This window comes from Phalangium opilio, unplaced genomic scaffold, assembly GCF_054372755.1.
Source record: "Phalangium opilio isolate 3A_F unplaced genomic scaffold, DU_Popi_V2 ptg000011l_1, whole genome shotgun sequence".
NCBI classification, from domain to species: domain Eukaryota; kingdom Metazoa; phylum Arthropoda; class Arachnida; order Opiliones; family Phalangiidae; genus Phalangium; species Phalangium opilio.
Genome location: NW_028324147.1, coordinates 5,654,507 through 5,672,138, shown reverse-complemented (window position 1 = coordinate 5,672,138; position 17,632 = coordinate 5,654,507). Strand labels below are relative to the sequence as shown.

Sequence of the window (17,632 nt, the reverse complement as noted above, 5' to 3'; positions counted from 1 at the left end):
TAGGTAAAATATTATAATTAATTGCAATCAAGAAAAAATAATTAATTTCAAATTTAATTATGTTTAACCGTTTATATTTAAAATATAATTATTAATTATTACTTGCAAATCATCCCGGATTTTCACTCAAATTTGGAAAAGAAAATAAAAAACAGTTTTAATTTTAGATGACTTCTTTCAGAAAGTGTCGTTTGTTGCATGCATGCAGTCAAGGGGGGAGGGGTTCGTTCAATTTGGGGGGGGGGGTCTCCCCTTTATTTCTGGCCCAGTTCATTCCAAACCCTGGAGGCTGGAACACTTTTAGTCCACATTTCCGAAGTCGGAGCTAGAGCTTCAGATCTGAGGAGAATTTGGGGCGAGATGGGTGGGACTGCAGGAGTATACGGTATATAGGGAAGAGGCGTTAAAGAGGCCACGCTTTACTGATTCCTAAGTGTGAGGCAAACGGCTCGGACCCTTCCTGGCTTCCTCCGCTAAATGCGTGCCCTTAAGACACGTAACCTACGCCAGGAAGCTGCCATCCCCTCTTTCGCTTGTGTAGACTCCTTACAAGATCTGCTTTTCAACTCGCCCGACATGACAATTCTGTCTTAAGTACTGTTTCGTTCATCTTTTACCGACGAATGGAGATTAGCTTTATCAGAAGTTTATGCTTATAAGTTGCTAATTGACTATAGAACATTCGGTGTAAAATGACGTGCCCTGTTGGTATGGACCAGAAAAATTTACTTAACTTTGTAAGACCTGCCCCGAGAATTTATGGAAATGTGATCTTGATATTAGATGTTCATAATAGACCTTTCCGATGAAACTAAGAGGGTACAACTCTGCCCTTCATCTCGCTTTTGGCGCCTGCGTTGTAGTCTTTTGTATGATGAGAGTGTATGTCCCGGTATTGGGGGTTGCCTATCCCCTTTTTTGCTTCTACCTTAATTTCCTGTGACGTTAAGGCAATATTGTCTGGCTTGTTTTTTAAAATTTGAACTGTATTGTTTGGGTTCGCATTGCGTAAAAGAAACATTTTTTCTAAGATGTTTAAAGTAATGTAAATTTTCTGTTTGTGCTATATGCTTAATGAAGACTTATGCTTGATTAATTTATGGGTAAATTAGGTTTTTATCAAATAAAAGTCACCTGAAGAGCCCCGGTTTTTGCTACAAAAGATTCTGTAGTAGAATCATAAATGTTCCAGTAGAAATCCTGGGTTTTTTCTTCTCCTGATTGAACTTCCTTGAAGGTTTTCTAAGTCATTATTCTCAGAACACTTTTCTGAATTCCGTGTACTTGATAGTTCAATAAACGACACTGGATCGAGGGGCTATTCACTCTCGTATTGTCGACAGTACTGTCAAGTGTAAAGCGTGTACACCGCCTACTTATACTGTATAGTTCTCGTAGGTGTTGGCTACCTATCCTTTGAGAATTAGGCCTAAAATATCTACAACATAAATCCATCACACACACACCCACCTTTGTTGTGAACCCTAGTTTTAAACCTGTTTATTTTTCATTCCACCCAATCTATAGTTAGGCTTAACGATGGGCAATATTACTAGCGAATAATAATATGTCCCACTTGGCTTCTATGAAATGTATATTCATCTCTTGTGGTAGACCTAAGCCTAATTCACCTGAAAGAGCGATAAATATACGCGTAGTTATCTCCCCGCCTTAATATTGACATACTATCTGTCGGTGGTATAGTCTAGTCAAATAGAGTTTCCCCATAACTTAACCCTTTAGTTACACATAAACGGTCATGTTTCCTCCGCGAAATGATCAATAAATCCCGCCTCTCTCTCTCTCTCTATTGGAGAGCGAGAGAGAGGTATATATTGAAATAGACCAAGAAGTGATATCTAGTTTATTAGGGAGAAGGTATAAATTCGCCACATTTCCAGCTTTATCTCCAGTCCAAACGTATAGTAGGTCCGGAGTAAATCCCCGCCTCGAAATTACAACCAGCATCTCATTCTCATTGCGGTTCTTGAAAACTCACGGTAGCGCGACGCGAATGACGAAAATTACAGTCATATTTTCCGACTGAGGAGAGGCTGCGAAATAGCCCGGCCTCCTTTTACGTCCCCCCCTGTATTTTGAAAGGGGGACTGGGACTATGGCGAGCGAAAACTAAGGCATCTTATACCTTCTCCCTAATAAACTAGATATCACTTCTTGAATAGGCTTCGTATATATATAGATAAGGTCAGCAACTCCTATTTAAACTGTAGGAAGGAACTATCTAAACATTATTCGGGTTTGACATTTTGCTAACAACTCCCGTTTATTTAATCTATTGGTTTCCTAATTGGCATTGACACCGTCATAAGGCAAGCAAGCCATAGCTTGGTCTACTAGAGTTTTGGCGCGAAACGAAATTGGCGCGTTTTCACCGTAATATACAGAGAGAGTGCCTTGATGGATTAACATTTGAATTGGGTCGTCTCCCTCGAGCGACATCCCGCCAAACTAGATTTTGGCGCGAAACACGCGCGCGCGGCCATACCAGAATACGAAACACTTTAAAGCTGACGTGGTCGGAATTTTGATACAAGATGCAGTCATATTTAAACGTGAATGCGGGAAATTAAATCAATTTACACGTACGTTTCATATTTTGTGTAGTAAGTGTGCAGTCCATAGATATTAGCGTATAGTATGCCTTTTAAAGAAATTAAATTGGGAACGTATTTTAAAAACTGTGGACTTGCATTTTGAACCTGAAAACATTTGTTAAAATCTAGAAAGAAAATTGAATATATTTAGATAATTTTTTTTAATTAGGGCCTAATTAACTTAAGTCCAAATTTTAATTCGTGAAGTCGTAATTACAAACGTTTTAAAGTAGGTGTAAATTTACTTGGCAGGTGAGCGAGAAAAGAGCTAGTGGTTGCATAAGTTCATAAGATATGTTCCATAAGTTTTTCACTGGTCACAAACTGGAGTTTGTCATGAAGTGAATGAGGTAGGTCATAGATTCGAGGTAAAGCGAAGAGGCCTGGTGAGGCGCTGTCAGGCTTAGTACAGACTAAATAGGAATATGGACTGCAAAATTGGGTCTAGTCATTAGTCGCTTGTCGTTCTGGAACTAGGTCGAGCTGTAAATCTCTATCATTACGAAGTATAAGAAGTGTCATACTTATGGAACATATCTTATAAACTTATGGTGTTGGTGATGTTTGAGTGACACACCAGACAGAAAATGTAGGTCTACATTTCTGTGCCCCTTTAAAGGAGTGTCAGTTTCGGAATTAACTATTGGATATAAAAAATATACATAGATTAAAAGAAAATTTATTATATAACAGATGGATACAGTCCTTTAACCTATTCGAAGGTTTTATAGTTTATAGGTGACACATTCTATTCTGTTTTTTATAAAGTTAAAAATGGGTTGATCCCTTGGGAAACAGTCCCCTCCCCCCACTTCTGTGTCGCTTCGGTATGTCAGAGGTATAACTGAAACTATCTTCTATAACCCTTTCTATCTTTTTAGCAATCCTTATTTCTTTTGGGTGTCTAAGTGGTAGAGATCTTTGAAAAAATAGTTAAGAGACTAAGTCATTATTTTCTACATTAAATACTGAATGGTTCTTGTTTTGTTTACTAAAATGATGCGGAAACGTTTAGCGATATGACCCTGAATCGTCTGCTTTCTTTAGGGTTAAAACTGAACCTCCAGATGGTATATGGACCCAAAGACATTAGATGGGGCTTCAACGTTATCAGTCCGCACCAAATTCGGCGCATATTGTTTGAAACCATAACAAAGTCCGTGCGTTTCAACCGATTTCACAAATATTTAGTACACTGGTTTCCTTTAACCTATAGACGGGCTGAATGTTCTTTTCGGTTCGATTTGTTTCCATCTTTTTAAATGGCGGCCAAAAAACTTAAAAACCCTTCTTTATGGAATAATGTCCGCGTGGAAAGTAATAAAAAGTGCATCCCGACGGGCTGACGGGCAACGCCGAGTGTCTTCGCACCTAGGGTGCTACAAAAATATTAGTCGTCAGTAAAATCTACCCATTCTTTATATCATTTTGATGGAAGTTCTTATTACACGCGAGCGACGCCGCGGGTAACATCTAGTCAAACTCTATTTTACCCCCATAACTTTTCTCAAAGTCTCTATTTCCTTAACCATTTAAGTCAAGTATCAATGTACATAAAGAGTTAGAATTATAGTATGAGACTAAGTCTCTAGACTCTAGAGTGCTTTAAACAATCAAAATAAAGTAAAACCCGACTGACACTGATGTCAGATCGTAGGAGGGAATGTAAAAAGGACAAAAGGGTGAAGGAAAAAAACTTAGATCAGCTCAAACTCTTCCTTCTTTTCGTTCTTATCTTCTGAGTCTTGTCAATCCATCCTCAAGGATTTTGTTTTTGTTATTTTGTTGTAGGATGAAGCAGCGCTAGATAAATGACCTTATTATTGTTATTGGGACTATTTTTTTATTTTTTCAATGTATACTTAGGCCCTAATTGTCTTTCAAATAAGATTATTGTAAGGACAAAGAAGTCAGTTCTTAGATGAGAGTGGAACTAGGCTTTTGTCTAGCTAGGAGATTACTGATGCGATAGATATTATCATTATACAGGTATTCTTTACCAGCATTGTCTTAATAATAATTTATTTTGCCTGAATAGTTTTTGTACATGCTTATTTGTGTCAGAGAAAATTAAGACAAAGTAAAGAGGAGTAGAAGTTTAAGCTTCCGAATGGCGACTCCTTAAATATACTTCTCTTTTAGTTTCTTTTTCTTGACACTATTTTTTGGACAACCCATTTAAACCAATATACTAGATGTAATAGTTAACTAAATCTGAAAAAACAAGAAGCACTTTTATCGTGTAATTTAACAAATTCTTTGTCTAGAGTAACTGTTTATAAATCCCAGAATACTTTTCGTGGTTAGGCTTAAGTCAATGCAGCCACCTGTTGATGGAGATATTTTTTTATAACATTGGATGTCACGTGTTAGTAGAAGTTATTGTTGCTATAACCAGGTGGCGTCTAATGCTTAAATCCAAACAAAAACTAATGTACTATGGGTAAGTTATACCTTAAAGGAGGGAAAATTGGTTCTGCAGTGTCAAACTGTATTGGTTTTTCCCATTCATGGACGTAAAATTTACCCATAGTACCCTGGTTTTAGGTTGGGCATAAGCTCTAGGCGCCACCTGGTTATAGTAACGAGAACTTTTATTTACACGTAACTGAGCTAGTAAAAATATTTCCGCCGAGAGATGGCAGTACTCAATGATGCCCAAGTCAACCGCGAAAAGCCTTCTGGGATTTTCAAACGGCTACTTCATATTAAAACTTATAATGTCTTGTAAGAGGCTATCTTTCAATTCCATTTGCTATACTTTCTCTGTCTTCAAATGTTTATTTCCCCTCTGTTTTGGAGAATGCTAAACACGTGTTAATTTCACTAAATTCTTTTAGTTTTAGCTGAGACTAATATTATACAAGCTCCGAAACATTCCCTTCCAAGTATTTCTCGAGTTTCTAGCCAACTTAATTAAAAGTGGGAGAAAGTTTTCACTAAATTTAACACCTAACTAGTGTTTGTTTTTCATTTTTGAATACATCGCCCAAAGGACTATAAAACTGATAAGGAAAATTCTTGCATCGTAAAGCTTTCTTTATTAGACTTTATTATTTAAAGGTGGGATCGGTTAACGTGCTGTAAATTTATACATTCCTTTTGTTTTACTCGATTATAGGGTTGTTAAGAATTTCAGGGCGGATTGACAAATTTCGTAAGCTGTATATATATTTAGGACCAATGTACTAGTGAATTAATTAGTTGCAATCAGCTTCATCACATTAATAAATTAATGAAGTGCAATTACGAAAATTATTTGATCGAACGTGGGATATTGGTTAATTTTATGAAAGACTGGACATTGAGTAACACTCTCTCGAATTGACCCAAAAACTGGACGCTGGATTCTGAATTGATGCGAAACTACTGGTCATTGGGTAATTGATAAAGGACTAAACACTCTTGAATTGATCCAAAAACTGGACACTGGATCATAAATTGATGCGAAACTACTGGTCATTGGTCAATTGATCAAGGATTGAACACTCTCTTGCGTTGATCCAAAAACTGGACACTGGATCATAAATTGATGCGAAACTAACTACTGGACATTGGTTAAATGATCAACGACTGAACACTCTTGCGTTTATCCAAAACTGGACACTGGATCATAAATTGATGCGAAACTAACTACTGGACATTGGTTAAATGATCAACGACTGAACACTCTTGCGTTTATCCAAAACTGGACACTGTATCCCAAATTGATAAGAAACTGCCGGACACTGATGCAAAATTACTGGACACTGGATCCTAAATTGATGAACTTAACCTCTCAATAAAGATGGTAGGCCTTTTCCATTCTCCATCTTGAAAGTGACTAAGAAACATTAAAAATAGTAATAACGGCTTAAGGTACCCTTAAAAATGTTTGCCACGGAAGTTTTAGAATCCATTTTAAAGACAATGCGCCATATATAGCCAAAGTAATATCGTGTTTCCCCCCAAACTACTAAAACTCTTCTAGGTTTTTGGTGGGGGGCCATTGTCGAGCTATTGTGTTGGAGATACGACCACTTTAATACTTTTATAAAACTGCCTGCAGTGCTACCAGTCACGAATAAAATCAAAGGGCCAATATCGTTCTGACCATCGAAAATACTCTTTTCTTCAGAACCTCCATAGCCTCAATGTTATCAATAAGCCCTTGCATAAAGTTATGACAGTTAAGACGGTAAGTCTGCAACGGTATATAGACCCAACAGGTCGTGTTGCTAGAGCAGAGCGCCCGCCATCTTGAATGGAACCCTCGGTGCATTGTGGGTAGGCGACGGTTGATGTGTCTCGAGACGAGAATTATCTCCAATTTATCAGAGGATGTGTTCAACACTTAACCGCGCCAACTTCGTCACCTTTTGATTTTGGGTTAAGCCTTTGTGTCTAATGCTGTATTGCATTTACTCGCTTGCGTTTTGCTTGCTCTATTGGCGTTCAAAATCCGACAGATAGGGCCAAGATCGTTAATTTCAGATTTCCCTGGAAATATCCAAGCTGATTTAACGTTAGTTTGTCTTTCCCGCCAAAACGTGATCCGTACTGAGTTCAGATTGCTAGCTGACCTAGGCTTACAAATGGAGAACGTAAAATATTTCCGAGCGCTCCGAGAGCGGTAACATGACCTCTGGCGGTAGAGAAAAGAACTAACCTGTTGTCCGATGTCAACATGGCGAGGTTTTATTATCTATACGAAGACTTACAGTGAGAAACTTATGTTTTATGGTCCTTACCATAGAACGCAAACCCAATACGTGATAGTGGAAGCAAAATGACTCTTCTACCGCTTTCCTATCGTAGTTTCAACTTTATTTCTTACCGATAACAATAAGAACTTCAAACCTCTTTCTTTAGTATCGACTCTTCTTGATACTTCACCCAAATGTAAACGGTTCAAATCGATTCAGTTTGATATTGGGTATAAAATAAATTTGTACTTTTAACCCTTGGTTCGTTTTACGTTTGTACAAACGGTCTTTTGAAATCGTCGATAGGGGTTTGAATGGCGGTGGCGCTTTGGGGGGATATATTCTCGATCAATTGGAACTCTACCGCTAAACAAACACTGGTGCGTTTTTTTGAAGTAACCTATTTCCCGCGGCTGTTAGATTTATATTTCTTTTTGTATCAAAATTCTTTCCCAGTACCCAGCCAGCGTGCACTGCCCATCTTTCCAAGGGTCTGGGAGAACAAAATGATACATATTTGCGTTACGTTCGTACCAGTGGCACGTTTCCAAATTCAGGTATAAGTTTGAGACATTGTGGGGAGTTTTTATTTTTGTGGTTCCATCACGATCATCCTTACGATGATTCTATAAGCTTATCTATAATCAGTTAGCCCATTGAACCGACCTGTAACAGAGCCTTTTTGAAAGGGGGCCCGTAGCATCGTCTGTTTGATTAGGGTTAAGAAGGAACATATATTGGGTATGTGGATGCAAAGACGTTAGCTAGGGCTTTGAAGTTACTAGTCCTGCACCAAAGTCCGTATTTTTTGAGCCACATATAAAGTCTTTGTTGTCCACATACCCTTTAGTGTTCCGTCTTAAGACAACATGGTGGTTAAACACCAGACAAGGCCTATCTAAAATTAAAACGGAAAGGTTTTGGTATAAGTTTTATTAATTATTTTGATGTTAATTTACTAATACAAAGGGATTAAAATGGTAGTCTGACCTCTTTAAATTTTCAAATGACCTTGATATACCAGAAAAAATTAGACTTGATACATTAGAACCCTAATCTCGCCATGCTCATACCGTGCTTTTTGTACCAACAAAACGCTCTTCCACTTTTCCCATTCACTATAGGGATTTAAAATATCCATGATTCGATAAAGCCGAGCTAAATTATACAGATACGAGGAAACTATTTTAGAACGTCGATAAGTTTTGGAAATTAACATAAAATCCATTTTAAAGTTAACACCTTTAGATAGATAAGTTTCTATAGATAACTTTTAAATTATACTTTATACACGATCCTATCTTCTTAGCGGAAACTATCTCAATACACCCATGCACTTCCGTATATTATTCTGTTGACTGAACTTGAAGCAATATACTGTAGAGAGACAAAGTGGGTAATGACGTCATCAGTCTTTCCACGTGGTAATGGAGTAAATATTGACCCTTGAACCCTAGAGCCTAAAAATCAACTCTGTTTTCAAACGGACTTGCATAACGTGAAACTCAGAAAAACGCTCCAATCACTGCATAATGAATTTGAAAACAAAAGTAACTTGCTCTCGTAAGTGAACTTTGAACTTTTTGTTTAGTGATCTAGATCGTTTCAGACCGATTTCACAGAGGGGGGGGGCTAATCAGTAATCACTCTTAGACACGCTCTCAGTCCTCTGATTTTCTATATAAGTTGATTGGGAAGAGATACTAAATGACGAATTGTAGTAGAGCCCAATCTTAGAAGGGGTAAAGTTGCCTTCAGGAGGATAAGCAAATACCACAGAGGCGGCTGGGGGAGGTTGCTTCTTGGGTTATTTCCCTCGTTCTAAGGAGCACTGCTTGAGGCAGCGCGAGTCGGCTATGGCCTCCCCCCGCGTGTAGTGAACTCAGGTGAACTCCGTCTGGCGTTGCCTCTTTGGTTGGCGCAAGGGAAAGTACCCATGATGGCGGCCTCAAGTGTCTACGTGTTGGTTTCTCTGCACAAGTAATTAATGGAAGGTTCTATAGAAAATCTGTTTTTCTATGATAAACTTAACTCCTTTTAAGGCTCCATCATGAATTTTTATAAACTGGACACTAGGAGAGCTAGGATTTAGCATATCAAGGCCATATGATCTACTTCAGAATTTTGTTAGTAAATACAATTAACTAACATACTTACGAGTGGGTTATGTTATTTATGTTAAAATGAATCCGTTAACAAACTCTGGGACGAAGTTCGTGCTTTACTTCCACCATTCGCGGATAAAACCGTGGCGAAACGATCCCGTTACCATGGTTACCGCATCACTCCCGCTGTAGCTTTTGCTTTCTCCATGGAACAAACATCTTCCCAAACGTTTCTCTTTAACTTTTACTCTCTCCTTCTCCTTCTCTTTGTTACGTTCTCCATCTCGGAATAAGTAAGAGTTAAGCTTCATGAAAGTAAAATTTTTGATTGCTCCCTCTCTCTCGCTAGCTATATCTTTTCGGCAAATCTTACGCGTGCTTTTCCAAGTCGTTTTCGAGATTTTTCGCTCAACTTGAGTTTGCAGTTTTTTTTCTCTCTCTCTCTTTTTCATCTTAACCTAACCCCTCATTTGCGTACGCCCCTACGATTCCTGAATTTTATCCAATTTTCTGCCATGAGCTACTCGAGAAGGCGTCAGTTTTATAGTGAAAGGGATACTTAAACAATAAGAGTGTGTTTTATTTCCAGTTTTGAAGGCAGAAATTGTTTTATTCTGCTTATTTTTTGGAAGGGTTTGATCTATACAGGGTGTTTCTGAAAGGTGTGGTGGAAATTAAGGGGCAGTGTTCTTTGAGCGATTTTTGAGTCTAAAATGTAACTTCTATCTCCATTTTTCCCTAAGGCCGGAAACTGTTTTCAAGTTATGTTTGTACATAGTATTTTACGGATGGCCCCTTACATTTGAAACTTCAGTCAATTGATAAACCACCTCACTCGTATCGTTTCGGGCCTTGGTATATATGGGGCTTCAGTGATTCTTATCAGCTGTATGCATTCCTGCTGTGGTAATAGTTGCTCGTCCATTTAAGTTTCTCTTTTGAAGAAGACAGTTAAGAAGTATTCATTGTTTGTCTTTCTTTTATTCATATTTATTACACGGCAGTCTGTCTGAGATACAAATTTTGGAAATTTACTAGATAATTTTGCTTTGAATATGCAATAGAGCGTGAATTAATTCATTCATTGCGCTTCCTGAGTACTCTCTTAAGTTAACATATTTACACTTAACCGGTGCAAGAACTTCCAAGTCTCTTCGTTACTCAAAGTAAGGATAAAGTTGTCTTTAACCATAAAATACATAACGAAGAAAAAACTAAACTAGAAGCAAATGTCGGCCGTTTTCAAAAATTATTGAAATACGTCGCAGTAGATGTATATAATACTTTTCTTCGAGAGAAGTGTACCTACCACAAAGCGGGCGGGGTAATTGTAACATGATTCTTCCCAACATCACTTTACATTTATTATAGCAAGGTTACTAAACCAACCGAATCACATACGTCGTGTAAATAGTTCCATCATCATTACTCTATTAGAGCTGCTTAACTATTTGCCAAGGCGCATGCACGCGCTTGTGCGTTTTTGTCCCACGTCAAGACAATCAAAAGTTTGTGCAGGTTGATTACTGAGAATTTAGTAAATACCAAACAGTTATAGAATTCACCTTAGCACGGTGCGATGCCCATCTTAAATTAAGTTTGATGAGCGGGAAAGCAAACAAAAATGGAAGTGAGCCAGGGAAGAATCATGTTACATAACTCAAGTATTAAGAGGATACAGAGTGGTAACCCTTCTTCCATTATCCCCTTCTGCTAGCAAGCACCACTCTTTCAACCACGCCTCTACTCAATCACGTGCCTCTGACGTATTTCCAAATAATTTTAACCCGCTGCCTTCTATTGAGTCTCTTTAAAAGGCAAGTAAGAAGTGACCGATCCCCGGACCTTTCTTCTTATAGCTAGCCCTTTTTCATTTTATGGGCCCCAATATTGTTTTTCTAGTCTTCTCTCTTTCTGTATATGAAACGTTCCGCCTTCTAATAAACCTGGAATAAACCACCATAACAAGTCTACTGGGCCAAGGACTCCAGACTTTGATGGTTATTGTATAGTTGGGGCCAGCTCGCCCCATTTTATATAAGAACATAAAAATTGGCGGAGCGATGCTATGCTACGCGATGCGGACGGAGTCTGGGGGTTGGGGTTTGGGGCAGGCAGGAAGTGTTATTTGTAAAAGAGAAAAGACGAAAAGATAGATCAATGGAGATCTTTTGATCAAAAGAACTCTATGGAGGATATAGAAACACCCTTTCCTTTGATCATTTTCACAAAGATATATATAGCGTGCTATAATCAAAACGGGCTACATGAATTTATTGAATCATTTCAAAAATATTGAAGTTACGTAATACCATAAGCTCATAAGATATGTTTCATTATAAGTTTGTTAATCTCTGGTTACAAACTGGAGCTTGTCATGAAGTGAGTGAGGTAGGTCATAGATTCGAGGTAAAGCGATGATTGCCTGGTGAGGCTCTGACTGTCAAAGGCTTGGTAATAGGGAGATGGTGGTCCTTCAAAATTAACCACCGAGTGTCTAAGGACTTGAATTCTCGCTTGTCGTTCTCGAACTAGCTCAAGATGTAGGTCTCTAGAATTATTATTTTCGGGTGAATTGAATGCCTTAAATATAAGAGCACTTGGAAAGTTTTAGGCCTAACTCGTTTCATTGTTTCCCAAACTATACAATTGTAAACACACAACAGTTACATTCATTGAATATTAAGTTTGAGACGATCTGTTTTGAAAGGAAAGTAACGCGAGGCTTAGGCCTAGGAGTTATTATCCAAATTTCAACCCAAGTTTGCACCCTAATCAAAGTCAACCTGGATATATAATCCTCCATAATGATCATTTATAGCTAAGACTTGGCCTTTGTCTCTTTAGGCAGTGTTTGAAATTCAGCCAGAAAAATATTGGACTGACGGTGAAATTATCGTCTCAAAATCCTTCAGGCTGTACTTCCGTCTGCTTTTGAGTTTTAATTTTCAAAGGCTCGGGGCCTCGAATCCCTCATACACACTCTTTTGAAGTTTTAAAAGCTTTATTATCATTAGATTAATTAACTTTAAGCTTGGGGGAGATGTCCACTAATTATGCGTAGATTAATTTGTGTATACATCTCTTCAAAATCAGGTTCCCAAAAATTATTTATCTCTATGAGGTTTAAAATGGCGTATACTCTTTATTATTCTGTTTTATCAAATTTAGCTTTTAGTTTTGAAACTGATTTTCTAGCCTAAAACTTTTAACAAACTGACTGATAATTAACACTTGTCTAAACTGTTTTACCTGGGAAGTTGAAAATTTGTAGGGACGTTACTCTTAAGTAGTATGCACGAATTAAGAAAGATTTCCCAATATGCCGCCATCTTGAAAAATGGCTACCAAAAATGTAAATAAATCTTCTTTACGGAATGATGCAGTTGCGTTTCAACTAATTTCATTAATATTTCGTTCCCATATCCCGCCATCTTTTAAAATGGCGTCCAGAATAGTATCTGACGTGCAATGCTGCTATTACGCGCCAAGTAAGAATTTTAGAATCGGCAGCCATCTTGAAAATGGCTACCAAAAATGTAAATAAACCTTCCTTACGGATTGATGCCCTTGTGTTTCAACCAATTTTACTAATATTTCGTTAATATAACCCGCCATCTTTTAAAATGGCGGCCAAAATAGTATCTGACAGGCAAAAAATCAATAACCAAAACAAACACATCAATTTTAATAACAATTTATTTTCGACGAATCATAATCTTTTTTTTTAGATTCTTTTATAAAGTTTTCATTATTCAATTATTTAATACAGTTAAGCTTCATTATTAATTTGATAATAACATTTTTTCTTTATTAATTAACATTATTTTTATCATTATCTTACAATTAATAACTATAGTTATATTTATTTTTTCTTGGGTAATAATTAGGGATTGTTTGTTGACTATTATGGTACAATATTTGATTTCATGGAATCCATCTTGGATTTTTTTAAATTCATCTTTTAAGAAAGTCTTTTTTAAATTATTGATGGCTATTTATTTTTTTATTTGTAGCCACCACAATTTGTTTATTTTTTTAAAAATTGTTTTTTTTTTGTTTGTATTATTCAGATAAACATACAGTATTTCTACCATTTAATTTTTTTTATAAGTACACTTTTGGGATGGTCACATGGTGATAGTCTATATTCTTTTTGGTTAATTTCATTAGTTAATGATTAAATTAACACCACAAACCGAAGACACGAGCGCCAAAATCAGTTCTTTTTTCACGTGGAAATAATTTTGTAAATTACTTTAAAAAAGGCGCGTAAAATTGGCGCCAAAAATGAGTGAGGATGGAAAATAAATTTCCCGATAAAAAATACATCGGCTGATGCCAAGGTGTCGGATAGTTCATACTTCCCAAAATGTTCATAAATCTCTCCAATACCGTGGGTGATTCAAAAGGGTTTTAGAACCGAAATTCAGTGAGTTTTGTGGAAGATTTTGAGTCGAAAATGTAACTTCTATGACACCAAGTAGGGATGTCTAGTTTACTAGGGAGAAGGTGTAAGATGTCTAAGTATTCGCGCCGCGCCATAGTCCCAGTCCCCCTTTTAAAATACAAGGGGGACGTAAAAGTAGGCCGGGCTATTTCGCCTCTCCTCAGTCGGAAAATATGACTGTAATTTTCGTCATTCGCGTCGCGCTGTCGTGAGTTTTCAAGAACCAATGAGATGGTCTTTGTAATTTAGAGGCGGGGATTAACTCCGGACCTACTATACGTTTGGACTGGAGATAAAGCTAGAAATGTGGCCAATTAAAACCTTCTCCCTACGTAAACTAGATATCACTTCTTGATGACACTTCGTCTGGGTCACTGTTTACAAGTTGTGATTGGAAGAGTGTTTTACGAATGACCCCTTAAATTGAAATAAGAAACAGAAAGACAATGATTTCTAATTTAATTAAGGGATCATCCTTAAAAACTTCAACCCTTTTTGTAACCCCGCAAAATTTAACCTACAACTATCCGACCCCTTTGTACACAGAAACCTAGCTCGTTTAGAACTAGAGATCTGAAAATGATTTTTCTCTTTTTTTGGGTCGTGATTCTCTTTAATAGGAACAATAAATTCAAATAAATTCCACCAGGGGGTGCCCATTACGTCAACGGTTTCCCTCGTAAAAATGATTCCAGTGGTGGTGGGCCACCATGGTTCAGCGAATCTGAGTGTTTTTCTCTTACCCCCCCCCCTCCTAAACAACCGACACCCCCTATGTTAACAAGTATATTTATAAAAAACAGTGTTTCAACGTTTATTATTCGATAACAAGCTAGCAGAAACCTCGACGGTTTGATGGGCAAAATTTGAGGAAACTTAACTCTTTACAGGAATTTTATGACTGAAAATATTTTTGTATCTAAATTTGGGGTGTTTTTTATTTTTCTTTTTGCTGAGACGAGGATATGTTTGGGTATTTATTTAATTAATACGTCAGTTTGTCTCTTAGTTTGTTGGCAAAAAATAAGGTACGGGTGGATTTAATTTATAACAAAGAAATAGAAAGTCAAAACTTCTTAGCAATATTTTAATAAATTTAGGCGTATTTTATCACTCTTTTTCATAATATCAATTCAAGTAGTTGTCGGTCTCCTTGAAGGGAGTCTGACTCTACTCAAGCTAAGTCTGTTTGTTGTATTACTGCGTTTTCCATTTTCTGTCTGTCACCGTGGCGCTAAAGCTTGCTACACATTTTAAGCGTTTGAAAAATCGCGCCAAAATATTACGTTATAGTGACATCTAGTGACGATTTTCACGCGGGAAAACGTGTATACTACGCAATTAACGCTTCAAACGCGTTAATGTGTAGTAGGCTTAAGGTTAATTAGCTACAGAAACGTGCGGTTCCCCAATTGTCAGAACAATTTAATATTTAATAGCAAAACCATTTTTTAATTTAAAATCTGGTTAAAGTTTAATGACTTAAGATGATTAAGAGGTCGGACAATCGTCAATATCCTCTACACTTATTGATATCTTTATAACCTCAAAATATATCTATAAAATCTTAATATCCCAATATCTCGGATGAAATTTCGAGTGTTACGTTGTAACATTAGGGACTCACTTAAATCTCACTCTTAATTCTGTACCCCAATTACGAAGTGTCCGACCCCATGGGAATAAGTAAATTTCAAACATTTGGGGCCAATAGATTGTAAGAGCAAATTTAAGCAAACTCAATCAACTGAGTAATATTTTAAAGACTCAACATTTTGGTGTTTAAACATTGTCTACTTCAACAAATGAACTTCAATAGCTATCGCATTTTGTTTAATTATTCCATAAAAATATCCAACTCGTATTAACACTAACTTTATATACTCAAAAGTTCAATTTAGTGACGTCCTATTATTGTTATTTCTTTTGTTTTCTTTATTATTAATTATTTATTTATTATTATTTGGTTTCTTATAAAACTATATAGTATTCCCGTATTTACATCGTTTAATATTCTATACAATTGATGTGAAATTTCCCATCATTTTTAATCGAATATCGTCTTGATATTTAATTATTAACAGAATCATAAGTTTATAACCGTAAGTCTTTATCGTTATACACGATTTAACAACACCTAGAGCGCAGCGTTACCTACCGTTAAAATCTATCAAGAAAATTTAGGATTATGGCAAACAGATTGGGAAGGGTGTATCATAATGCCTAAAGATGGCGCTCCTGTCAAGGCTGAGAAACGATACTGTGACGTAATCAATGCGGTAGACATCGTTATCTTTGATTTAAAAGACTTACGCTCAGTAACTTATGAAATAATCAAAAATTTAAAATCGATCAACTGAGTTCTTCTCAAGAGATTGGAGATCTTACGTTTGAGTAACGTTTTTTTAAAGATTCACGCACGCGCAGTAAAAGGTAACCATCACATGATGGCGCAGTTTCTAGTTTTGGTGTCTTTGAGATCCATTTTACTTCGGCACCTGAGTTTTAGAAACGACCTGTGTCGTTGCATGGAAGGCATCACGTGGTTCTTATTAAGCTTACCGAAGGCCGCGAGTGCCGCCACTTCGAACGCGTCCCGAACTGTTCTCGCACCCATTTTGGCGCTTGTTTCCACGTACGTCAACGCCCCTATCCTTCTTGAAACGGCCAAGGCCTAAAGAAAAACACGAAACAATGATTTAGACCCACATTTACCCAACCAATGTAATTTCAGCTATATTTGATGTTTGATTGTTGTCTTTGAGTATTTTAGAGGCGACCACAATGAACAGTACTTAGATAAAAAAGCCTAATTTTTTTAGAATGTTAAAATCAAGTCACTAAGTGGTGCTGTGAAAAATAGATCTACGTGAAAGATGAACTCAAAATACTCTGGGAATATTTTATAATCTCAGTTTTTAATGATTTAGGTCTAGTAAGACAATTTTACGATTTAGAGCAACATTTCATCTCATCACTAATTAATAGAACCTAAAATATCGCTTTACAAAGTAGACAAGTTATGACACTTAAGCCTTGGACTACGTTAGGCTTAGTGTCCTTCACTTTTGTAATTTACGTCACCATTACTTTTGTATTGCATTTTTGATAATTCAGAGCTTTATATTTCTGCACCAATTGAAGTCAAAAGCTTTCATTATACGGAGACAAGTAATTAAAGTTAAGCCTTGGCCTACTTTAGGCTTAACGTCGTCTATTTTCGTAGCAAAAGTCACCTTGATTTTAATTCGTTAGAAAATCACTGACTCCGCGGAAAACTTCCGTGTTTTGCAACGATTTTAATCCCCGAAATATCTGACTTCTCTCTAGTTACTTTTATTTCGTTTTCGAATTGATTTTTCCGTTTGTCCCTGAAGCCCTTAGTCCCAAAATGGTGCTTTTAAACTCTTATTTCTCTCAAGAGATGAAATGGGGAGGGAAAAGGCGTGGCAGGTTTCAATTAACTATTTTTCCAACTCATTTCGAGTCTTTTGACTCATTAACGGGATGATATTTATTTTAATTTTATGCCGATTTTTCCAACTCCGGAAAAAATAATTCAAACAACGAAAAGGATAAATTTTAAAATTGTATTTTCCATTTCTAGCCTAGTGGTTAGCGTTGTTTAATGCCATAGAACTCTCATAAAATGTGTCATTTGCAGTGTTTTGTGTTTAAAAACTGATATTGTAGTTTAATTTTTATAACCTTATTTAATTTTAAAAACTGGGCGAAAATGAATTTATTTTAGAAAATCAAAAGCATTTCGGAAATACC

The 17,632-nt window shown here is 36.7% G+C and overlaps 2 protein-coding genes across 2 annotated transcripts in view; one reads left to right on the top strand and one right to left on the bottom strand.

The window, feature by feature from the left end:
• LOC149710061 (lysosomal cholesterol signaling protein-like) overlaps positions 1-17,632 on the top strand; it is a 138,553-nt gene that overhangs the window by 34,500 nt on the left and 86,421 nt on the right. The gene's annotated exons all lie outside the window — the stretch shown is intronic.
• Positions 13,087-17,632, bottom strand: part of LOC149710062 (ras-like GTP-binding protein rhoA) — a 45,520-nt gene continuing 40,974 nt past the window's right edge. Inside the window, exon 6 of the mRNA XM_089858692.1 lies at positions 13,087-16,529. Within this exon, the coding sequence (XP_089714818.1) occupies positions 16,296-16,529 (234 nt within the window). The 3' untranslated portion in view covers positions 13,087-16,295. The remainder of the gene's footprint in view (positions 16,530-17,632) is intronic.